This window comes from Hypanus sabinus, chromosome 6 (genome assembly GCF_030144855.1).
Source record: "Hypanus sabinus isolate sHypSab1 chromosome 6, sHypSab1.hap1, whole genome shotgun sequence".
In the NCBI taxonomy this organism is placed as follows: domain Eukaryota; kingdom Metazoa; phylum Chordata; class Chondrichthyes; order Myliobatiformes; family Dasyatidae; genus Hypanus; species Hypanus sabinus.
The window spans coordinates 179692433-179716874 of NC_082711.1; the positions used below are offsets into that span (position 1 = coordinate 179692433).

Genomic DNA, 24442 nt, shown 5'->3' on the forward strand with positions numbered 1-24442 from the left:
ACCACCATTTTGCAGACTTGGCCAGCTCTCAGAGTGGGCAAGGATTCTGTCAAGGGCAGAGAATCGAGAGCTTACCAGTTCCTGCTCTACCTGGAGCTGTGGGGAACTCTCACTATAAACAACCAGATGGCTTCAAAGCTGGGATCTTTGCAATCCTCTCTCGAAATAACAAGTGGAGTTATGAAGCCAGTGTTCTGGGCAGTCTGGAGGAAAATGAAGCAGTGAGCTGAGCCAAGAGGGAGGGCAGAGGCGTCTGCCAGGGTGAGGACTGTCGACAGTGCGAAGCCGTCACTGCCTCAAGCACATCCCTCAAATGACCAACCCAAAAGCAGCTCACTCACACAACACAGCAGCCAAGCTCCTGCTGGCACTGAACACTCTGTAGTGCAGCAGTTAATGCAACTGCTTCACAGGATCAGCGAGAATAGTTCAATTCCCGCGCTGCCCTTAAGGAGTTTGTGTATCCGCCGTGAATACGTGGCTTTCTCTGCGCGTCCTGCTCTCCTCCCAGGGGTCAGGGTTGTGAGTTACAGGCATGCTACACTGACATCAGAAGCCTGTGGGCTAACCCAAGCTGATGAGACACAAACAACCATTCCACTCGCTGTTTCAACATGCAGATGCCACGATACTGAGATTGGGTTTGAAGAGTCTGCTGTCTTGGAGCGGTGACTTCTGGCAATGCACAGCAGGAAAGATTTAGCTGTGTCCCGACTCCTGTGGCAAACCAGGGATCGCCGCCCTGTTGTGATGCAGAGGTCTGAGAATCCCTGACAGCAACTGTGACAGCTCAGCTCCTGGCAGGGTTACCCATGCCGCCAAGGTCAGACAGAGAGCCATCCACCCAAGATCTCGTCCGTGGAGCTGGCGGAAAATGACGGCCCGTCACGATGGCGGAGGAGGGAAGGACTCCTGGTCGTCCTGAATTCCTTGCCGCCAGATCAACTCGAGTGATCGCGCTGTGGTACACAGCAAGCTCCCACAAACCTGCTTTAACTGCAGCCTGCCTACACCATAGTAACTAGCTTCAGAAACTCCCTTTTCAAACCACCTTAGTTCAGAGGGCAGACAACTCCACCAGTGCCTTACTGGCTCATTGAGCTAGTACTAGATCTTGCGGTCCACCCCCACAGACCCCTCAAAGCTGTCACACAGGTTGACAGGGCGATGAGGGAGTTTGGTGTGTCGGCCTTCATTGGTCAGGGGAGAGAGTTCAAGAGCCTGTGCTCAGTTCTGGGCGCATTGTTATAGGAAGGATGGGGAAGCTGCAGAGAGGGTGCAGAGGAGATTGAACAGGATGATGCCTGGATTAGAGAGGGTGCATAGGAGATTCACCAGGATGATGCCTGGATTAGAGAGGGTGCAGAGGAGATTCACCGGGATGCTGCCTGGATTAGAGAGGGTGCAGAGGAGATTGACCAGGATGCTGCCTGGATTAGAGAGGGTGCAGAGGAGATTGACCAGGATGCTGCCTGGATTAGAGAGGGTGCAGAGGAGATTGACCAGGATGCTGCCTGGATTAGAGAGGGTGCAGAGGAGATTCACCAGGATGCTGCCTGGATTAGAGAGGGTGCAGAGGAGATTTACCAGGATGCTGCCTGGATTAGAGAGGGTGCAGAGGAGATTCACCAGGATGATGCCTGGATTAGAGAGGGTGCAGAGGAGATTGAACAGGATGATGCCTGGATTAGAGAGGGTGCAGAGGAGATTCACCAGGATGCTGCCTGGATTAGATAGGGTGCAGAGGAGATTGACCAGGATGCTGCCTGGATTAGAGAGGGTGCAGAGGAGATTCACCAGGATGCTGCCAGGATTAGAGAGGGTACAGAGGAGATTGACTGGGATGCTGCCTGGATTAGAGAGGGTGCAGAGGAGATTCACCAGGATGCTGCCTGGATTAGAGAAGGTGCAGAGGAGATTGACCAGGATGCTGCCTGGATTAGAGGGGGTGCAGAGGAGATTGAACAGGATGCTGCCTGGATTAGAGAGGGTGCAGAGGAGATTCACCAGGATGCTGCCTGGATTAGAGAAGGTGCAGAGGAGATTGACCAGGATGCTGCCTGGATCAGAGAGGGTGCAGAGGAGATTGACCAGGATGCAGCCTGGATTAGAGAGGGTGCAGAGGAGATTGACCGGGATGCTGCCTGGATTAGAGAGGGTGCAGAGGAGATTGACCAGGATGCTGCCTGGATTAGGGAGGGTGCAGAGGAGATTTACCAGGAAGCTGCCTGGATTAGAGAGCGTGCAGAGGAGATTTACCAGGAAGCTGCCTGGATTAGAGAGCGTGCAGAGGAGATTGACCAGGATGCTGCCTGGATTAGAGAAAGTGCAGAGGAGATTGACCAGGATGCTGCCTGGATTAGAGAGGGTGCAGAGGAGATTCACCAGGATGCTGCCTGGATTAGAGAGGGTACAGAGGAGATTGACTGGGATGCTGCCTGGATTAGAGAGGGTGCAGAGGAGACTCACCAGGATGCTGCCTGGATTAGAGAAGGTGCAGAGGAGATTGACCAGGATGCTGCCTGGATCAGAGAGGGTGCAGAGGAGATTGACCAGGATGCAGCCTGGATTAGAGAGGGTGCAGAGGAGATTCACCGGGACGCTGCCTGGATTAGAGAGGGTGCAGAGGAGATTGACCAGGATGCAGCCTGGATTAGAGAGGGTGCAGAGGAGATTGACCAGGATGCAGCCTGGATTAGAGAGGGTGCAGAGGAGATTGACCAGGATGCAGCCTGGATTAGAGAGGGTGCAGAGGAGATTGACCAGGATGCAGCCTGGATTAGAGAGGGTGCAGAGGAGATTGACCGGGACGCTGCCTGGATTAGAGAGGGTGCAGAGGAGATTGACCAGGATGCTGCCTGGATTAGAGAGGGTGCAGAGGAGATTGACCAGGATGCTGTCTGGATTAGAGAGGGTGCAGAGGAGATTGACCAGGATGCAGCCTGGATTAGAGAGGGAGCAGAGGAGATTGACCAGGATGCAGCCTGGATTAGAGAGGGTGCAGAGGAGATTCACCGGGACGCTGCCTGGATTAGAGAGGGTGCAGAGGAGATTGACCAGGATGCAGCCTGGATTAGAGAGGGTGCAGAGGAGATTGACCAGGATGCTGCCTGGATTAGAGAGGGTGCAGAGGAGATTGACCAGGATGTTGTCTGGATTAGAGAGGGTGCAGAGGAGATTGACCAGGATGCTGCCTTGATTAGAGAGGGTGCAGAGGAGATTGACCAGGGTGCTGCCTGGATTAGAGAGGGAGCAGAGGAGATTGACCAGGATGTGGCCTGGATTAGAGAGGGTGCAGAGGAGATTGACCAGGGTGCTGCCTGGATTAGAGAGGGTGCAGAGGAGATTTACCAGGATGCAGCCTGGATTAGAGAGGGTGCAGAGGAGATTGACCAGGATGCTGTCCGGATTAGAGAGGGTGCAGAGGAGATTGACCAGGATGCAGCCTGGATTAGAAAACATGTTTTATGAGCATAGGTTGAGTGAGAAAGTGCTTTTTTCTTTGGAGTGAAAGAGGGTGAGCACTGACGAGAGGCAAGGATCGAGGGCAGAGCTAGAGACCTAGGAATGACTAACACAATGGGCATAACTTTAAAGTGTTTGGAGGAATGTACAGAGAGGTATCGGGGGAGGGGGAGAGGAGAGGGGCGACCGGTGGGAAGAGGGGGATAGGACCGCTTGTGACCCTCACCTGCCGAAGGCTCCGCAGCAGCTGCGCCGCCTCCTGTTGCCTCCCCTGCTTGGCCAGGCTCACCAAGTCCTGGATCAGGCCGACTCGCCGCTGGTAGGGGGCCGGGGGGCCGCTCCTGCTCCGCCGCTCCTCCGCCTTCAGTCCGAGGGTCGGGGGTCGGTCGCCCCCGCCGGGGTCCGGCGGCTTCGTCCGGAGGTCAGAGGCATAGGCCGGGCCAGCTGCCCCTCTGTCCTTCGTCTGTTTGCCACCCATGGCCGAATAGCCGTCAAAGTCCCGAGCAAACTTCACATCGGTCTGACGGGGGCCGGGGCCGGGGTCCCGGGACTCAGCGTCTCAGTGCGGACGCGGGCGCCGCCCGACCCCCGGCGGGGGGCATCGGCAGCGAGGCCGGGGCGACCCCTCCCCAAGCCCCGGGAGCGGAGGTCAGAGAAGGGAGCCCGGCCTCCGTCCGGTCAGAGTTCGGCTTGGGCTCCGGGTGCCGGTTCTCGGCCGCCGGGGCTCCGCTCCCGATCGGCGGCTCCTTAGAGGCGAGAGGCCGCCTTCTGCAGCGATTTAAATCCGGCCACAATGAGAAGCGGCGCCCGTACCCTTGAGCCGAGCCGGGCCGGGCCGGGGCGGGGTTAGCGTCGCTTAACCCTTGCTGGGTAGAGTCCGGGCGCAGGGTCAGCGGTCCGGCCGGCCGGACGAGTTACACCGTCCCTGCGGAGCCGGGGTCAGCGGCGCAAGTTCCGCTCGGTCCAGAGGTCAAAGCCCGGAGGTCGCGAATCTCAAGGTGCGGGCCCGAAGGTTGAAGTTCTGTCCTAAGATCGGAGATGTGTCTCTGTGTGTGTGTGTATGTGACTGTGTCTGTATGTATATGTGTGCGTTTCTGTATCTGTGTGTCTGTGTATGTGTATGTATGTGTCTGTATATGTGAGTGTGTTTCTGTATCTGTGTGTTTCTGTATCGGTGTGTGTGTATGTCTGTGTTTGTGTGTCTGTATATGTGTGTGTATGTGTCTGTGTGTCTGTATATGTGTGTGTTTTTCTGTATCGGTGTGTGTGTATGTCTGTGTGTATGTGTCTGTGTGTATGTATATGTGTGTGTGTGTTTCTGTATCGGTGTGTGTGTATGTCTGTGTTTGTGTGTCTGTATATGTGTGTGTATGTGTCTGTGTGTCTGTATATGTGTGTGTGTTTCTGTATCGGTGTGTGTGTATGTCTGTGTGTATGTGTCTGTGTGTATGTATATGTGTGTGTGTGTTTCTGTATCGGTGTGTGTGTATGTCTGTGTTTGTGTGTCTGTATATGTGTGTGTGTGTGTGTGTGTGTTTCTGTATCAGTGTGTGTGTATGTATGTGTGTGTGTGTGTGTGTGTGTGTGTTTCTGTATCGGTGTGTGTGTATGTCTGTGTGTATGTGTCTGTGTGTATGTATATGTGTGTGTGTGTTTCTGTATCGGTGTGTATGTATGTGTGTGTGTATGTATGTGTGTATGTGTGTGTGTCTGTGTGTGTGTGTTTGTGTCTGTATATGTGTGTGTATGTGTCTGTGTGTCTGTATATGTGTGTGTGTGTGTTTCTGTATCGGTGTGTCTCTGTGTGTTTCTGTATCGGTGTGTGTGTATGTCTGTGTTTGTGTGTCTGTATATGTGTGTGTATGTGTCTGTATATGTGTGTGTGTGTGTGTGTGTGTGTTTCTGTATCGGTGTGTGTGTATGTATGTGTGTATGTATGTGTGTGTGTCTGTGTGTATGTATGTGTGTGTGTGTGTTTGTGTCTGTATATGTGTGTGTATGTGTCTGTGTGTCTGTATATGTGTGTGTGTGTGTGTTTCTGTATCGGTGTGTGTGTATGTATGTGTGTGTGTGTGTATGTGTGTGTGTGTGTTTGTGTCTGTATATGTGTGTGTGTATCTGTTTATGTGGGGGGGGCAGGATGGGCTTGCATTGCTGCTGTTTCAGTCAAGCTGATGGGCACACTGTGTTAGTGCCGGAGGAATGGTGGCCGCCGCGGGCTGGCCCCAGGTTGTGCTGGAGAGGCTTTGGAGATCCTGAGAGTGATGCTCTGGTAGCTCCTGGTAGGGCCACCCGTGGCAGTGGAGTCAAGGTGAGGTCCCAGACAAAGAGTGATCCAACCGAGAGCTCAGCAGAGGAGCTGGTGGAAGATAATGACGTGTCTCGAAGGACCCTGACCCCCATCTGTCAAGGACAGGGTGTCCTCCCCATGCTATACACAGGCATTCTCCACCCGAGCAACACACTTCACTGCAAGGTTCAACGCACATGTGATTAATAACTCTAAATCTGAATCTGGACTCAATGTTAACAGAACAATTCAGCATCATCCAGAAACAAAAATTTCCCGTGGACCCTTAAGTACTAGAGTGATGTGGGGACAGGAAACGGGGATTTATTTTCAGCGGAATTTTACGCATTCCTACAAGATAATTAAGGAAATGGATTTTGTGATTTGTGACGTTACCAGCAATAACCACCATATCCATTTTCTGTTCAGTGGAGTCATGGGAGGCTGCAGATGACAGAATATGGATTGGAGATTCCTGATGGTTTGGTGTCATTTCCAGGAGAACAGAATCAGAATCAGGTTTAATCTCCCAGCGGCTGTCGTGAAATTTGTTGTTTCGCGGCAGCAGTACAATGCAATGCGTAATAAAAAACTATAACATTACAAAAAAGAATATGTTTTAAAATAGTTCAATAAGTCACGCAGAAAGAGAGCAACAAATATAGTGAGGTAGTGTTCACGAGTTCAATGTCCATTCAGAAATCGGATGGCAGAGGGGAAGAAGCTGTTCCTGCATCCATGTTGGGTTCCTTTCATGTCCCAAAGATTAAGGATGATGAAAGAGATTGCCTTTATTTGGTACTTTGCATTGAACCAGACAGTGAAATGTGTCAACACACACACGGTGCTGGAGGAACTCGGGTGGCCAGGCAGCAAGCGGCATCTGTGGAAGAGAGTACAGTCGACGTTTCGGACCCAGACCCTTCCGCAGTCCTAATGGCCTGAAACGTTGACTGGACCTTTTACCATCGACGCTGCCTGCCCTGCTGAGTTCCTCCAGCACTTTCAGTGTGCTGTTTGGATTTTCAGCATCTGCAGATTTGCTCATTCGTGATATGTGTCAGTGGCCAACAGAGTCTGAGGTGGTGCTGGGGGCAGCCCGCGAGTGCGTCTGGACCAGCGTAGGGTGTGCACCTCACTCACCCTAACCCACCCGTCTTTGGACTGTGGGAGGAAACCCAGGCTGTCATGGGGAGAACAGTCAAGGCAACGGCAGGAACTGAGGTCTGATCACGGGCACTGTGTTATAGTGGGAGGATGGGAAAGGATTGGGGAGCAGAGGAGGGGTCGATGGATTGAGAGCGTCTTGATGAAGTGGAGTGGGAAAGGAGGAGTGAAAGACTGTAGGGTGGGAAGTGGGCTTGGCCTCCCAAATCCATCAGGATCTAATTCAGCTGGGAAACAGCGAGTGGAATTTGATCCGGAACTATGTCCATTGCACTATTCCCATGGGAGAGCTCGGCATGCAGACACCTCCCCCTCCCCCACCCACATCCCATCTTGCTGATTGGTGGAACACGAGAGCTCGACTGCTGTGAAAACGTTTCCAGATGTTGGAAGTGGTGTCGGTGTAATTAAAGGGGAGGCCGATTCAGCCAAGATTTACTTGGCAGTGATCCCACACAGTGTAACATGGCCAGCCCACAGGACACAAACAGCCTCTCGCAAACATCTGCATTCATCACGGAGGCTCTGAATCACAGCAGCTGATTCTCTGAGAGCTGCACTGCTCCACGCCAGCCCCCAAGCTCCACAACCCTCCTCTAAACTATGAAATTCCCCTATATTTACTGTTCCCCCACCCCCACCTCACTCCTCAAATCCCCACATTCCTCAATCTACCATCCCTTTCCCCATCTCCCCTTTCCACATCTCCCCCAACCCCCTCCCCAACCCCACCCCCCACTTTCCCCATCTCCCCAACCCATCCCCCACTTTCCCCATCTCCCCAACCCCATCTCCCCTTTCCCCATCTCCCCAACCCCACCCCCCACTTTCCCCATCTCCCCTAACCCCTCCCCAACCCCATCTCCCTTTTCCCATCTCCCCAACCCCATCCCCCACTTTCCCCATCTCCCCAACCCCATCTCCCCTTTCCACATCTCCCCAACCCCACCCCCCACTTTCCCCATCTCCCCCAACCCCATCTCCCTTTTCCCATCTCCCCAACCCCATCCCCCACTTTCCCCATCTCCCCTTTCCACATCTCCCCAACCCCACCCCCCACTTTCACCATCTCCCCCAACCCCCTCCCCAACCCCATCTCCCTTTTCCCATCTCCCCAACCCCATCCCCCACTTTCCCCATCTCCCCAACCATCCCCCACTTTCCCCATCTCCCCAACCCCATCTCCCCTTTCCCCATCTCCCCAACCCCACCCCCCACTTTCCCCATCTTCCCTAACCTCCTCCCCAACCCCATCTCCCTTTTCCCATCTCCCCAACCCCATCCCCCACTTTCCCCATCTCCCCAACCCCATCTCCCCTTTCCAGATCTCCCCAACCCCACCCCCCACTTTCCCCATCTCCCCCAACCCCCTCCCCAACCCCATCTCCCTTTTCCCATCTCCCCAACCCCATCCCCCACTTTCCCCATCCCCCACTTTCCCCATCTCCCCTTTCCACATCTCCCCAACCCCACCCCCCACTTTCACCATCTCCCCCAACCCCATCTCCCTTTTCCCATCCCCCTTTCCCCATCTTCTACAACCCCATCTCCCCTTTTCCCCATCTACCCCTTTCTTCATCTCCCCAACTCCATCTACCCCTTTCTTCATCTGCCCAACCCCATCTCCCCTTTCCCCATCTCCCCCTTTTCCCACCTCCCCATCCCCATATCCCTTTTCCATCCCCCCTTTTCCCCATCTTGCACTTTCCCCCTCTTTCCCTTCTCCATTGTTACCCCTTTCCCTCTCTCTCCCCTTTTCATCTGCCCCCTTTCCCATCATGTTTCACATTTCCCCCATTCCCTATCTCCCCCTTTCCCCATCTTCCCCTTTTCAATTCCCGTTCATATTTTGCTGCAGCCTCGAGTTGAATGTGCCGTTTGTGTCTACCCTTGTGATCCAGAGCCCCACATTACCCCCCTCAGTGAAAAGTCAGCAATAAAGACATGCATTTTATTAGTAAACGCTGCTTATTGTGTGAGCACCATGTGGGAATATTTTCTTATATTGGGATGAGGTGTCTTGGGAGGTGTTCCCTCCACAGATGCTGCCTGACCCGCTGAGTTCCTCCAGCATTTTGTGTGTGTTGCTCTGGATTTCCAGCATCTTCACAATCTCGTGTTTACATTTTCTGTACGTCAGTTCTCATAAAATTTTTCAACCAGGAAATCAGTAACAGTAGACATCTTTTTCTAATAATATTCATTGATTGAGATCCCATGTTTGTCTGGAATATTATGCACAGGGGGGAAAGAGAGAGAGTCCAGTGGGGGTGATGGACAGGGGTCTCTGGTGAGCTGGTTTATGCCCCCGTGGGGGCGATGGACAGAGGTCTTTAGTGAGCTGGTCTGTGCCCCCGTGGGGGTGATGGACAGGGGTCTCTGGTGAGCTGGTTTATGCCCCCATAGGGGTGATGGACAGGGGTCGCTGGTGAGCTGGTTTATGCCCCCATAGGGGTGATGGACAGGGGTCTCTGGTGAGCTGGTCTGTGCCCCCGTGGGGGTGATGGACAGGGGTCTTTAGTGAGCTGGTTTATGCCCCCGTGAGGGTGATGGACAGGGGTCTCTGGTGAGCTGGTCTGTGCCCCCGTGGGGGTGATGGACAGGGGTCTTTAGTGAGCTGGTCTGTGCCCCCGTGAGGGTGATGGACAGGGGTCTCTGGTGAGCTGGTCTGTGCCCCCATGGGGGTGATGGACAGGGGTCTTTAGTGAGCTGGTTTATGCCCCCGTGGGGGTGATGGACAGAGGTCTTTAGTGAGCTGGTTTATGCCCCCGTGGGGGTGATGGACAGAGGTCTTTAGTGAGCTGGTTTATGCCCCCCTGGGGGTGATGGACAGAGGTCTTTAGTGAGCTGGTTTATGCCCCAGTGGGGGTGATGGACAGGGGTCTCTGGTGAGCTGGTTTATGCCCCCGTGGGGGCGATGGACAGAGGTCTTTAGTGAGCTGGTCTGTGCCCCAGTGGGGGTGATGGACAGGGGTCTCTGGTGAGCTGGTCTGTGCCCCCGTGGGGGTGATGGACAGGGGTCTCTGGTGAGCTGGTCTGTGCCCCCGTGGGGGTGATTGACAGGGGTCTCTGGTGAGCTGGTCTGTGCCCCCGTGGGGGTGATGGACAGGGGTCTCTGGTGAGCTGGTCTGTGCCCCCATGGGGGTGAGGGACAGGGGTCTCTGGTGAGCTGGTCTGTGCCCCCGTGGGGGTGATGGACAGGGGTCTCTGGTGAGCTGGTCTGTGCCCCCGTGGGGGTGATGGACAGGGGTCTCTGGTGAGCTGGTTTATGCCCCCGTGGGGGCGATGGACAGAGGACTTTAGTGAGCTGGTCTGTGCCCCCGTGGGGGCGATGGACAGAGGTCTTTAGTGAGCTGGTTTATGCCCCAGTGGGGGTGATGGACAGGGGTCTCTGGTGAGCTGGTCTGTGCCCCCGTGGGGGTGATGGACAGGGGTCTCTGGTGAGCTGGTCTGTGCCCCCATGGGGGCGATGGACAGAGGTCTTTAGTGAGCTGGTTTATGCCCCAGTGTGGGTGATGGACAGGGGTGTCTGGTGAGCTGGTCTGTGCCCCAGTGGGGGTGATGGACAGGGGTCTCTGGTGAGCTGGTTTATGCCCCAGTGGGGGTGATGGACAGGGGTCTCTGGTGAGCTGGTCTGTGCCCCCGTGGGGGTGATGGACAGGGGTGTCTGGTGAGCTGGTTTATGCCCCAGTGGGGGTGATGGACAGGGGTCTCTGGTGAGCTGGTTTATGTCCCAGTGGGGGTGATGGACAGGGGTCTCTGGTGAGCTGGTCTGTGCCCCCGTGGGGGTGATGGACTGAGGTCTCTGGTGAGCTGGTCTGTGCCCCCATGGGGGTGATGGACAGGGGTCTCTGGTGAGCTGGTTTATGCCCCAGTGGGGGTGATGGACAGGGGTCTCTGGTGAGCTGGTTTATGCCCCAGTGTGGGTGATGGACTGAGGTCTCTGGTGAGCTGGTTTATGCCCCAGTGGGGGTGATGGACAGGGGTCTCTGGTGAGCTGGTTTATGCCCCAGTGGGGGTGATGGACTGAGGTCTCTGGTGAGCTGGTTTATGCCCCAGTGGGGGTGATGGACAGAGGTCACTGATGAGCTGGTTTATGCCCCAGTGGGGGGTGATGGACAGTGGTCTCTGGTGAGCTGGTTTATGCCCCAGTGGGGGTGATGGACTGAGGTCTCTGGTGAGCTGGTTTATGCCCCAGTGGGGGTGATGGACACTGATGAGCTGGTTTATGCCCCAGTGGGGGGTGATGGACAGTGGTCTCTGGTGAGCTGGTTTATGCCCCAGTGGGGGTGATGGACTGAGGTCTCTGGTGAGCTGGTTTATGCCCCAGTGGGGGTGATGGACAGAGGTCACTGATGAGCTGGTTTATGCCCCAGTGGGGGTGATGGACAGAGGTCACTGATGAGCTGGTTTATGCCCCAGTGGGGGGTGATGGACAGTGGTCTCTGGTGAGCTGGTTTATGCCCCAGTGGGGGTGATGGACTGAGGTCTTTAGTGAGCTGGTTTATGCCCCAGTGGGGGTGATGGACAGAGGTCTTTAGTGAGCTGGTTTATGCCCCAGTGGGGGTGATGGACAGGGGTCTCTGGTGAGCTGGTCTGTGCCCCCGTGGGGGTGATGGACAGGGGTCTCTGGTGAGCTGGTCTGTGCCCCCATGGGGGCGATGGACAGAGGTCTTTAGTGAGCTGGTTTATGCCCCAGTGTGGGTGATGGACAGGGGTGTCTGGTGAGCTGGTCTGTGCCCCAGTGGGGGTGATGGACAGGGGTCTCTGGTGAGCTGGTTTATGCCCCAGTGGGGGTGATGGACAGGGGTCTCTGGTGAGCTGGTCTGTGCCCCCGTGGGGGTGATGGACAGGGGTGTCTGGTGAGCTGGTTTATGCCCCAGTGGGGGTGATGGACAGGGGTCTCTGGTGAGCTGGTTTATGTCCCAGTGGGGGTGATGGACAGGGGTCTCTGGTGAGCTGGTCTGTGCCCCCGTGGGGGTGATGGACAGGGGTCTCTGGTGAGCTGGTCTGTGCCCCCATGGGGGTGATGGACTGAGGTCTCTGGTGAGCTGGTCTGTGCCCCCATGGGGGTGATGGACAGGGGTCTCTGGTGAGCTGGTTTATGCCCCAGTGGGGGTGATGGACAGGGGTCTCTGGTGAGCTGGTTTATGCCCCAGTGTGGGTGATGGACTGAGGTCTCTGGTGAGCTGGTTTATGCCCCAGTGGGGGTGATGGACAGGGGTCTCTGGTGAGCTGGTTTATGCCCCAGTGTGGGTGATGGACTGAGGTCTCTGATGAGCTGGTTTATGCCCCAGTGGGGGTGATGGACTGAGGTCTCTGGTGAGCTGGTTTATGCCCCAGTGGGGGTGATGGACAGAGGTCACTGATGAGCTGGTTTATGCCCCAGTGGGGGGTGATGGACAGTGGTCTCTGGTGAGCTGGTTTATGCCCCAGTGGGGGTGATGGACTGAGGTCTCTGGTGAGCTGGTTTATGCCCCAGTGGGGGTGATGGACAGAGGTCACTGATGAGCTGGTTTATGCCCCAGTGGGGGGTGATGGACAGTGGTCTCTGGTGAGCTGGTTTATGCCCCAGTGGGGGTGATGGACTGAGGTCTCTGGTGAGCTGGTTTATGCCCCAGTGGGGGCGATGGACAGAGGTCACTGATGAGCTGGTTTATGCCCCAGTGGGGGTGATGGACTGAGGTCTCTGGTGAGCTGGTCTGTGCCCCTGTGGGGGTGATGGACAGGGGTCTCTGGTGAGCTGGTTTATGCCCCAGTGGGGGTGATGGACTGAGGTCTCTGGTGAGCTGGTTTATGCCCCAGTGGGGGTGATGGACTGAGGTCTCTGGTGAGCTGGTTTATGCCCCAGTGGGGGTGATGGACAGAGGTCACTGATGAGCTGGTTTATGCCCCAGTGGGGGGTGATGGACAGTGGTCTCTGGTGAGCTGGTTTATGCCCCAGTGGGGGGTGATAGACAGTGGTCTCTGGTGAGCTGGTTTATGCCCCAGTGGGGGTGATGGACTGAGGTCTCTGGTGAGCTGGTTTATGCCCCAGTGGGGGTGATGGACAGAGGTCACTGATGAGCTGGTTTATGCCCCAGTGGGGGTGATGGACTGAGGTCTCTGGTGAGCTGGTTTATGCCCCAGTGGGGGTGATGGACAGGGGTCTCTGGTGAGCTGGTTTATGCCCCAGTGGGGGGTGATGGACTGAGGTCTCTGGTGAGCTGGTCTGTGCCCCCGTGGGGGTGATGGACAGGGGTCTCTGGTGAGCTGGTTTATGCCCCAGTGGGGGTGATGGACTGAGGTCTCTGGTGAGCTGGTCTGTGCCCCCGTGGGGGTGATGGACAGGGGTCTCTGGTGAGCTGGTTTATGCCCCAGTGGGGGTAATGGACTGAGAAGAAGTGGAAGAATTGAAAACAAAAAGGCAGTTGTTTAAGGTGAGAGGAGAAAGTTTTCAAAGACATTTTGAGGCAGAGTTTCTTTTAGCAGAGTGGTTGACACCTGAAGCTTCTTGCCAGACAGTCATGGCTTTGTTTGGCACATGGACAACAGAGCATCGAAACATAAGGTGTTATTGTAATGATCTCTGGGCCATGCGGACACCAGAGAGCGTTAGGCTGTGAAGATTTTGGAGCATCTGGACAGGTTAATTGTTGTTTAATGTGAGTTATTTAATTGTTCAGACTTCCCTGTATTTTTCCTGAGCAGCTCACTCTTTGTGGCACAGACATGAGAAAATCTGCAGGAGCTATATGTTGCTCTTTGTAATGCGGTGACTGTTTAGCTTGTTAGGCTCCGGGATTTTGTGTTACTGTATTATTGAAGTGGATATCCAATTAGTGCTAATCGCAGGGTCCAAGTTTGGAGAACGTTACGTCTCAGGGCAGGCCAGTACAACAGTGAGCTGTTATTTCTGGGCTTGTGTACTTACTTGTCTCTGCAGTTGGACCCGATCCCCCAGGTCCCCAGTCTCACTGAGACGCTGCTGATACTACCTCCACCTACCTGCTTTGAGCCAACAGAATCTATCAGTCCTCCCTCTGGAGCTTTTCATTGCTCTTTGCCCTGCTTTACAGGAATGATCCAGGGAGTGAAAGGGTTAATGTATGAGGGCACTTGATGGCTCTGGGCCTGCACTCACTGAGTTCAGAAGAATAGGGGGGTGGGGGGGGGAATCTCATTGGAACCTAATGAATACTGAAAGCCCTCGATAGAGTGGACAATGGGGAATACGTTTCCTCCAGTGTGTGAGAATAGGGACTCAGAATACAAGGACATCCCTTTAGAACAAAATGTGGAGGAATTCATTTTGCCAGAGGCTGGTGAAACAGTGGAATTTGCTGGCACAGACAGCAATGGAGGCCAGATCATTGAGTATGTTTAAAGTGAAGGTTAATTTGTCCTTGATAAGTCAGGGTGTCAAAGATTACAGGGAGAAGGCAGGAGAAAGGGGTTGAGAGGGCAAAATAAATCAGTCATGTTGAAAGTTGGAGTGGGCTGAATGGCCTAATTCTGCTTCTTTGTCTCATGGTCTTATTTTCTACGGTATGGACCTTACTCAGACAAATAGGATTAGTGAAGGTCAAAGAGGTTTCCGTGGATGTTCAAGACATCAGTATAGGAGTCCCTCAGGGCAGTGTCCTGGTCCATCTACCTTAGAAATCTAGACATGTAGAAGACAGGGGTAATAATTTCTCCTTCGGCTCCTCCCACTTCTTTCAAACCCGAAGTGTAGCCATGGGCACTCGTGTGGGTCTCCGCTGCGCCTGCCTCTTTGTCAGATACGTGGAACAGTCCACGCTCCTGCATCGCTCCCTAACTCTTCCTACGCGACATTGACGACTGCATTACTGCTGCTTCCTGAGCCCATGCTGAGCTTGTCAATTTCATCAATTTTGCATTCAACTTCCACCCTGTTCTCAGATTTTCCTGCTCCATTTCTGACACCTCCCTCCCCTTTCTCAATCTCTGGAGTCTATCTACTGCTACCTTTTATAATCCCACAGACTTTCACAGTGACCTGGATTGTTCCTCTTCCCACACTGTCACCTGTAAAATGCCATTCCCATTTTCCATTTCCTCCGTCTCCGCTGCATCGGCTCTCAGCCTTTCACTCCAGAACTCCTTCCTTAAAGAAAGGGGCTTCCCTTCCTCCACCATCAATGCTGCTCACGCACAACTGCTCCTACCCCGTCTGCCTGCCACCCCACTCGGGATAGGGTTCCTCTTGTCCTCACCTTCCACCCCACCAGCCTCCACATCCGGCACAGAATTCTCCAGAACTTCCGCCACCTCCAACGGGATCCCACCACCAAGAACATCTTTCCCGCTTTCCGTAGTGATCGCTCCCGATGTGACTTGATGATGTCCATTCGGCCCTCCACACTGATCTCCCTCCTGGCACTTATCCTTGCGAGTGAAACGAGTGCTACACCTGCCCCTACACCTCCTCCCTCACTACCATCCAGGGCCCCAAACAGTCCTTCACCTGTGAGTCTGTTGGGTCGTATACTGTGGCCTCCTGTCTGTCGGTGAGACCCGACCTAGACTGGGAGACCGCTTCACAGGCACCTTCGCTCTGTCCCCCACAAAAAGCAGGATCTCCCGGTGGCCACCCATTTCAATTCGACTGCCCATTCCCACTCAGTCCATGGCTTCCTCTACTGCTACGATGTGGCCACACGCCGGTTGGAGAACAGACACTCATATTCCGTTTGGGTGGCCTCCAACCTGATGACATGAACATGGATTTCTCAGACTTACAGTGATGAGTCCCCACCCCCATTCCCATTTCCCTCTCTCAACTGATGTCCTTACCTGCCCATCACCTCCCTCTGGTGCTCTTCCCCCTTCTCCAGCCCTTTATCTCTCCCACTTCCCAGCTCTTTACTTCACCCTTTCCCTCTCTCCGAGTTTCTTTTATCACCTGCCACCTTCCTCCCCTACCCTCCCTCACCGTCTCAGTCTGACTCCTCCCCCCTTCCTTTCCAGTGCTGACGAATAGTCTCGTCCTGAACTGTCGACTGCTCGCTCCTTTCCACAGGCGCTGCCTAATGGCTGAGTTACTCCAGCACTGTGTGTGATTTGCTCTGGACACGCAGAACATTACAGCACAGAACTGGCCCACGTCGTCAGAAGGTGGCATCCATCATGAAGGACCCTGATCGTCTGGGACACGCCCTCTCCTCATTTGTTATCGTCAGGGAGGAGTACAGGAGAGTGACGACCCGAACTCAGCGTTTCAGGATCAGCTTCTCCCGCTCTGCCATCAGAGTTCTGAATGGATAATAAATCCACAAACACTAACTCATGTTTTGCCCTAATAATCTGTTATTATTATTTATTCTTTTTGTAATCTGTAATGATGTTGTGCACTGTACCAATGCCACAAAAACCACACATCAGTGATGATAAACCCACTCATCACTCCGACAAATGACCATGTCTTCAGCTACAGGGCACTCAGCTTTTGGAACTGGCTCTCAAAGCCAAGTATCTTATTACTGAACTTTCAGTTACCCTTCCCCTCCTGCTCTGCCCTTCGATGGCCAAAGTTAATTTTGACCACTGAGTTCCCTGTGGTGTTTACCGAGGTGAGGGAACGGAAATAAGCCCGGTACGTTGTTTGGGGGAAACCCCATCAGCTGGGCTGTGGATTTGACTGCACACGAGCCAGCCCCCACCACTTCCTTCATGTCGACAAAGATTTAGTGAAAACTGAAACACCAGCCAGTGATCTTGCTGAAATTTAATTCCGTGAACACTTTATAAGGCATTGGTCAGACCATGTTTGGAGCATTTTGATCCCCCTATCTGAGAAAGGATGTGCTGGTTTTGGAGAGGATCTAGAGGAGGTGCACAAAAGTCATCCTGGGAATGGAAGGGTTAATGTATGAGGAGCATTTGATAACTTTGGGTCTGTCCTCGCTAGAATTCAGTAGAATGGGTGGGGGGGGGGTGGAGGAGCTCATTGAAAACTACCAAATATTAAAAGATAAGTGAATGTGGTTGTGGAGAGGATGCTTCCTACTGTGGGTGAGTCTGGGAACAGCCTCAGAATTGAAGGACACCCCTTTAGAACAGAGATGAGGGTGGTGAATTTGTGGAATTCATTGCATGGAAGGCTGTGGAGACCAAATCATTGGGTATATTCAAAGTGGAGGCTGATATGTCCCTGATTAATCAGAGTGTCAAAGGTTTCAGGGAGAAGGGAGGAGAATGGGTTTTAGAGGGAAATGGATCAGCCGTGGAGCAGACTCGATGGGTCGAATGGCCCAATTCTGCTTCTATGTTTGATGGTCTTGCATTTGGCTCAGATATCGAAGCATGGCTCTCAATGAAAATCAAAAATCCATACTATGCAGGAAATGTAAATAAAACCAGAATATGTTGGAAATTCTGGCAGGTCAGTCAGCATCAGCAGAGAGAGAAGCTGGGTTAACGTAGCAGGTCACAGCCATGGGGAGGTGCAGCAGAGAAAGAAATCTCTTGGCCCTTCGTCCGTCCCAACTGTCAACATCCACATAACCAATCCAATATGAATTTCACTTTACCACTCACACCTTCCCATCAACTCTCCCCAAGACTCTTACACCTATCCACACACATACACAAAGGCCAATTAACCTGCACTGGTGATCTACACTCACCTCAACTCCTCTCCTGAGCCAGTTCCCCGCAGCCCTCCATTCCACCCGTCTTATATCAGAGTGACAGGGTGACGGGGGAACATGCAAACTCCGCACAGTCAGCACCAGAGGTCTCACTGACAAGACAGCCACCTTCCAGACCATGCTGTCTTCTCACTACTGCCATTGGGCAGGAGGTACAGGAGCCTCACCACCAGCTTCACCCTCCCACTCCTGAATGATCAGTTCTGCCACAGCTACAGATCAGAAGGGGGGGGGGGTGGAAGAGTACCCCAAGCGGGGCAAATGAAGTAGATGAAGAGAAGCACCACCACCTGCAGGTTCCCCTCAGAGCACACACCATCCTGAGCTGATCATTCAGCCTTACCAGGTCTATTTTCTTTAGATGTACCGTGGAGAGCATTCTAACAGGCTGCATCACCGTCTGGTGTAGGTGGGGAGCTACTGCACAGGATCGGGAAAAGCTGCAGGAAGTTGTAAACTTTCTCAGCTCCATCTTGAGCTCTGGCCTCCTGAACATCCGAGACATCTTCAAAGAGCAGTGCCTCAGAAAGGTGACGTCCATTATTAAGGACCCCTATCACTCAGGACATGCCCTTTTCTCGTTGCTACCATCAGGGAGAAGGTACAGGAACCTGAAGGCCCACACCCAACGATTCAGCAACAGCTTCTTCTCCTCTGCCATCAGATTCCTGAATGGGCACTACCTCACTACTTTTAATTTCCATTTTTGCACGACTGATTTAACTATAATGTATATTTACTGCAATTCACTTTTTCCCCAGTATTCTGTATTGCATTGTGCTGCTGCAAAGACAACAAATGTTATGACGTTTGCTGGTGATGATAAACGCGATTCTGAATTTGAAATCCAGGAACATGATGTGTTGGCGTCGTTTCACCGGGAGGCGGCAGCACTTGCAGCTCCCCACCACCTGAATTCAGAGACAGGCGGGGTAACAAGCCCACGCTGCCCCATTACACCCATCTGACCAACTACCGTCTTCGGAATGTGGGAGGAAACCTCGTGGACCGTTAAGAAAAGGTAACAATTGAGGGGGGGGGGTGGTGTGGAGGTTTATCACAGAATCGGAATCCGGTTTAATGTCATGAACCGGTTGAAGGGGTGGGGATACTGTATGTCGCGACCAAAGGGCTGCTTTCCCTGCAGGTCACACCCCCTCCAATCAGGGTCACGGGGGCAGCCGGTGCAGATCACAAGTCCACTGACGCCAGGCAGACAATCTCTGAAGGGTGTTGATAATGGCTGGGGTCACCCGTCTTGTGAAGACACCGCCGAGAAGGCAATGGCAGACCTCCTCGATAGAAAACTTTGCCAAGAGCAGTCATGGCCATGGAAAGACCGCGTCATACAACACGGCACATAACGAACAGACAATTGTGAAAGTTGTTTTTTTGCAGCAACAGTACATTGCAAATTGTAATAATAATAAAATTATAAATTAAGCATTCTTTTTAAATGAATCAATTAAGCAGAGCTAAAATAGAGGTAAAAATACTGAGATCATGTTTGTGGGTTCATTGTCCATTCAGAAATCTGATGGCGGAGAGGAATGACTACCAGAGACCCTGGTTCAATTCCTGTCACTGCCTAAAAGGAGTTTTCCCTGACACGTGCAGGTTTCCACCAGGAGCTCCAGTTCCCTCCCACTTCCCACAATGGTCAGGCCAGAGTTAACACGCTGTGGACAGTGTTGGTCATTGATGACACGTTTCACCAACATGAGACAGTCAGCAGTTGCTGGAAATCCAAAGCAACACGCACAAAATGCTAGAGCAACAGCAGGTTAGGCAGCGTCTGTGGAAATACATACACAATTGATGTTTCAGGCCGAGATCCTTCTTCAGGACTGAGAAGGAAGGGGGTAGATGCCAGAATAAAAAGGTGGGGGAGGTGAAAGAGCTGGCTAGAAGGCGAGAGGTGAAGCCAGGTGGGTGGGAAAGGTCAAGGACTGGAGAAGAAGGAATCTGGCAGGAGAGGAGAGTGGACCACAGGAGGAGGGGACCCAGGGGAAGTGACAGAGATGAAGGAATCTGGCAGGAGAGGAGAGTGGACCACAGGAGAAAGCGAAGGAGGAGGGGACCCAGGGGAAGTGACAGAGATGAAGGAATCTGGCAGGAGAGGAGAGTGGACCACAGGAGAAAGGGAAGGAGGAGGAGACCCAGGGGAAGTGACAGAGATGAAGGAATCTGTCAGGAGAGAAGAGTGGACCACAGGAGAAAGGGAAGGAGGAGGGGACCCAGGGGAAGTGACAGAGATGAAGGAATCTGGCAGGAGAGGAGAGTGGACCACAGGAGAAAGGGAAGGAGGAGGGGACCCAGGGGAAGTGATAGAGATGAAGGAATCTGGCAGGAGAACTGTACTAACATTCTTGCAGGAGTGTTTGCCAGTGCTGCTTGGGGGGGGTTTAAACTAGATGTGCAGAGGGCAGGGATCCAGATCCAGAGGGTTGGTCAGAAGGAGCATGGGGTTAAATGTGTAGAAGGTTTGGGTGATCTTGAGAAGGTCATCAAATTTCAGGGTGCAATTAGCCCGATGGAAGTTCAAGGAGCTGGGTTAGGTACAATAGACAGTGTTTTAAGCAAAGAGAGAAGGAATGGGCTAAGAATTCTATACTTGAATGCGCGTAGTGTCAGAAATAAGACAGATGAGCTTGAAGCTCAGATGAAAATGGGGAACTACGATATTGTTGGGATAACGGAGACATGGCTGCAAGGGGATCAGGCCTGGGAATTGAGTGTACCAGGGTATACGTGCTATCGTAGAGACAGAAATATGGGAAGAGGGGGTGGGGTGGCCCTGTTGGTGAGGAATGAGATTCAGTCCTTAGCAAGAGGTGACTTGGGAACAGGGGAAGTAGAGTCTGTGTGGATTGAGCTGAGGAACAGTAAGGGTAAAAAGACCCTAATGGGTGTTGTGTACAGGCCCCCAAACAGTAGCGTGGATATTGGGTACAAGTTGATTAGGGAGTTAACATTGGCATGTGCTAAAGGTAATGCAGTCGTTATGGGAGATTTCAACATGCAGGTGGACTGGGAGAATCAGGTAGGTGCTGGACCCCAGGATAGGGAGTTTGTGGAGTGTCGAAGGGATGTATTTTTGGAACAGCTTGTGCTTGAGCCAACCAGGAACGAGGCTATTTTGGACTTGGTGATGTGCAATGAACAGGAATTGATAAGTGATCTTGAAGTAAAGGAGCCATTAGGAAGTAGTGATCATAACATGAGAAGTTTTTATCTACAATTTGAGAGGGATAGGGGCAGATCAGAGGTGTCAGTGTTGCAATTAAATAAAGGAGACTACGGAGCCATGAGGGAAGAGCTGGCCAAAGTTAAATGGGCGGATGCCCTGGCAGGAAAGACAGTGGATCAGCAGTGGCAGATATTCTTGGGGATAATACAAAAGATGCAAAAGCAGTTCATACCAATGAGAAGGAAGGATTCAAAGAGGGAGAAGGGGCCACAGTGGTTGACAAAGGAAGTCAGAGATTGTGTAGCATTAAAGAAAAAGAAGTATGACAGGGCTAAGATGAGTGGGAATACAGATGATTGGGAAAGTTTTAAGGAACAGCAGATCTTAACTAAAAAAGCAATACGGAGAGAAAAAATCAGGTATGAGCTCAGTCTAGCCAGGAATATAAAAGGGGATAGCAAAAGCTTTTTTAGCTATGTGAAGAGAAAGAAGATAGTTAAGAACAATGTTGGCCCCTTAAAGAATGAATTGGGAGAAATTCTTATGGGAAACAGGGAAATGGCAGCAGAATTTAATGCGTACTTTAGATCTGTCTTCACCAGGGAGGACACAAGCAATCTCCCAGATGTATGGATGAGCCAGGGTCATAAGATATCAGAGGAATTGAGACAGATTGACATTAGGAAAGAAACTGTGATGAGTAGACTGGTAGGACTGAAGGCTAATAAATCCCCGGGTCCAGATGGTCTGCATCCGAGGGTTCTAAAAGAGGTGGCTCAGGAAATTGCGGATGTATTGGTAATCATTTTCCAATGTTCCTTAGATTCAGGATCAGTTCCTGAAGATTGGAGAGTGGCTAATGTTATCCCACTTTTCAAGAAGGGAGGGAAGGAGAAAACGGAGAACTATCGCCCTGTTAACCTAATGTCAGTCATGGGGAAGATGCTTAAGTCCATTATTAAGGACGAAATAGTGGCACATCTAGATGGCAGAAATAGGATTAGGCCGAGCCAGCATGGATTTACCAAGGGCAAATCATGCTTGACTAATCTGTTGGAGTTTTTTGAGGGTGTAACAAGGATGTTATACGAGGGTAAGCCAGTAGATGTTGTGTACCTAGATTTTCAGAAGGCATTCGATAAGGTGCCACATAGGAGATTGGTGAGTAAAATCAGAATTCATGGCATTGGGGGCAGGGTTTCAACATGGATAGAAAACTGGTTGGCAGATAGAAAGCAAAGGGTAGCAGTGAATGGGTGTTTCTCAGACTGGCTGGAGGTGACTAGTGGGGTACCACAGGGCTCGGTATTGGGACCACAGCTCTTTACAATTTATGTCAACGATTTAGATGAGGGCATTGAAAACTATATCAGCAAGTTTGCTGACGATACTAAACTGGGTGGCAGTGTGACATGCGAAGAGGACGTTAGGAGAATACAGGGAGACTTGGATAGGCTGAGTGAGTGGGCAGATACTTGGCAGATGTCATTCAATGTGAATAAATGTGAAGTTATCCACTTTGGAAGCAGGAACAAGAGGGCAGAGTATTGTCTGAACGGTGTAGAGTTAGGTAAGGGAGAAATGCAAAGAGACCTAGGAGTCCTAGTTCACCAGTCAATGAAGGTGAATGAGCAAGTGCAACAGGCAGTGAAGAGGGCAAATGGAATGTTGGCCTTTGTTACAAGGGGAATTGAATACAAGAGCAAGGATGTCCTTTTGCATTTGTACAGGGCCCTGGTGAGACCACACCTGGAATATTGTGTACAGTTTTGGTCTCCAGGTTTAAGGAAGGACATTCTGGCAATTGAGGAAGTGCAGCGTAGATTCACTAGGTTGATTCCTGGGATGGCAGGGCTGTCTTACGCAGAGAGATTGGAGAGATTGGGCTTGTACACACTGGAATTGAGGAGATTGAGAGGGGATCTGATTGAAACGTTTAAGATAATTAAAGGATTTGATAGGATTGAGGCAGGAAATATGTTCCAGATGTTGGGAGAGTCCAGTACCAGAGGGCATGGATTAAGAATAAGAGGTCAGTTATTTAAAACAGAGTTGAGGAAGAGCTTCTTCTCCCAGAGAGTTGTGGAGGTGTGGAATGCGCTGCCTCGGAAGACGTTGGAGGCCAATTCTCTGGATGCTTTCAAGAAGGAGCTAGATAGATATCTGATGGATAGGGGAATCAAGGGATATGGGGACAAGGCAGGGACTGGGTATTGATAGTGAATGATCAGCCATGATCTCAGAATGGCGGTGCAGACTCGATGGGCCGAATGGTCTACTTCTGCACCTATTGTCTATTGTCTATTGAGAGGAGAGTGGACCGCAGGAGAAAGGGAAGGAGGAGGGGACCCAGGGGAAGTGACAGAGATGAAGGAATCTGGCAGGAGAGGAGAGTGGACCACAGGAGAAAGGGAAGGAGGAGGGGACCCAGGGGAAGTGATAGAGAGATGACAATTATAAGGTCAGAGTGGGGAATGGGGGGAATTTTGTCTACCAGAAGGGGACATTGATGTTCATGCCATCAGGTTGGAGGCTACCCGGAATGAATATAAAGTGTTGCTCCGCCACCCTGAGGTTGGCCTCTTCATGGTTGAAGTGGAGGCCAAGGATTGGCACGTGGGAATGGGGATGGGGATGTCTGGCCACTGGGAAGTCACACTTGTGCAGATTGTGTGGAGGTGTTTGATGAAGTGTCCCCCGGTTTATGACGGGTCTCACTAATGTAAGGGAGGCCACATTGGGAGCACCAGACACAACAGCCGACCCCAGCAGGTTCACAGTTGAGGTGATAGCACATTTGGAAGGGCAGCTCGGGGCCCTGAATGGAGGTGAGGGAGGTCCTGCTGAACGGTTTCAGCCGGAAACGTCGACTGTCCTTTTCTCCAAACAGGCTGAGTTCCTCCAGCACTTTGTGTGTGTTGCTGGGATAACCAGCAGCTGCAGATTTTTCTCGTTGGTGAGGGAGGTGTTGATTTTCCAGTTGTCGACCTTGGGCCACTTACAGGGATCACAATGGGGGGGAGATTAGAGGGGGGAATCAAATGGCAAGGGAATTGGGGGGGGAGATCACTGCGGGGGGGAGATTAGAGGGGAGAATCAAATGGCAAGGGAATCGGGGGGGGAGATCACTGCGGGGGGGGAGATTAGAGGGGAGAATCAAATGGCAAGGGAATCGCGGAGGGGAGATTAGAGGGGAGAATCAAATGGCAAGGGAATCGCGGGGGAGATTAGAGGGGAGAATCAAATGGCAATGGAATCGCGGAGGGAGAGATCACTGCGGGGGGGAGATTAGAGGGGAGTATCAAATGGCAAGGGAATCGCGGAGGGAGAGATCACTGCGGGGGGGAGATTAGAGGGTAGAATCAAATGGGAAGGGAATCGCGGAGGGAGAGATCACTGCGGGGGGGAGATTAGAGGGTAGAATCAAATGGGAAGGGAATCGCGGAGGGGAGATCACTGTGGGGGGGAGATTAGAGGGGAGAATCAAATGGCAAGGGAATCGCGGGGGAGAGATCACTGTGGGGGGGAGATTAGAGGGGAGAATGAATTGGCAAGGGAATCGGGGGGAGAGATCACTGCGGGGGGGAGATTAGAGGGGAGAATCAACAGGCAAGGGAATTGCGGGGGGTAGATTAGAGGGGAGAATCAAATGGCAAGGGAATCGCGGGGGGGGAG

The 24442-nt window shown here is 52.5% G+C and overlaps 2 protein-coding genes across 3 annotated transcripts in view; one reads left to right on the forward strand and one right to left on the reverse strand.

Annotated features, from left to right (window-relative positions):
- lrrc75a (leucine rich repeat containing 75A) overlaps positions 1-4262 on the reverse strand; it is a 49939-nt gene extending 45677 nt beyond the window's left edge. Inside the window, exon 1 of the mRNA XM_059973726.1 lies at positions 3692-4262. Coding sequence (XP_059829709.1) covers positions 3692-3943 — 252 coding nt within the window. The 5' untranslated portion in view covers positions 3944-4262. The remainder of the gene's footprint in view (positions 1-3691) is intronic.
- A 68-nt stretch (positions 4263-4330) lies between these two features.
- Positions 4331-24442, forward strand: part of crk (v-crk avian sarcoma virus CT10 oncogene homolog) — a 152565-nt gene continuing 132453 nt past the window's right edge. Inside the window, exons 1-3 of one of the 2 annotated variants that reach the window (XR_009512887.1) lie at positions 4331-4463; positions 15948-18598; positions 18725-19067. The gene's annotated coding sequence lies outside the window, so the exon portion shown is untranslated. Of the gene's footprint in view, positions 4464-15947; positions 18599-18724; positions 19068-24442 lie in introns of those variants that run through there. The other variant, XR_009512888.1, reaches the window with a different exon arrangement.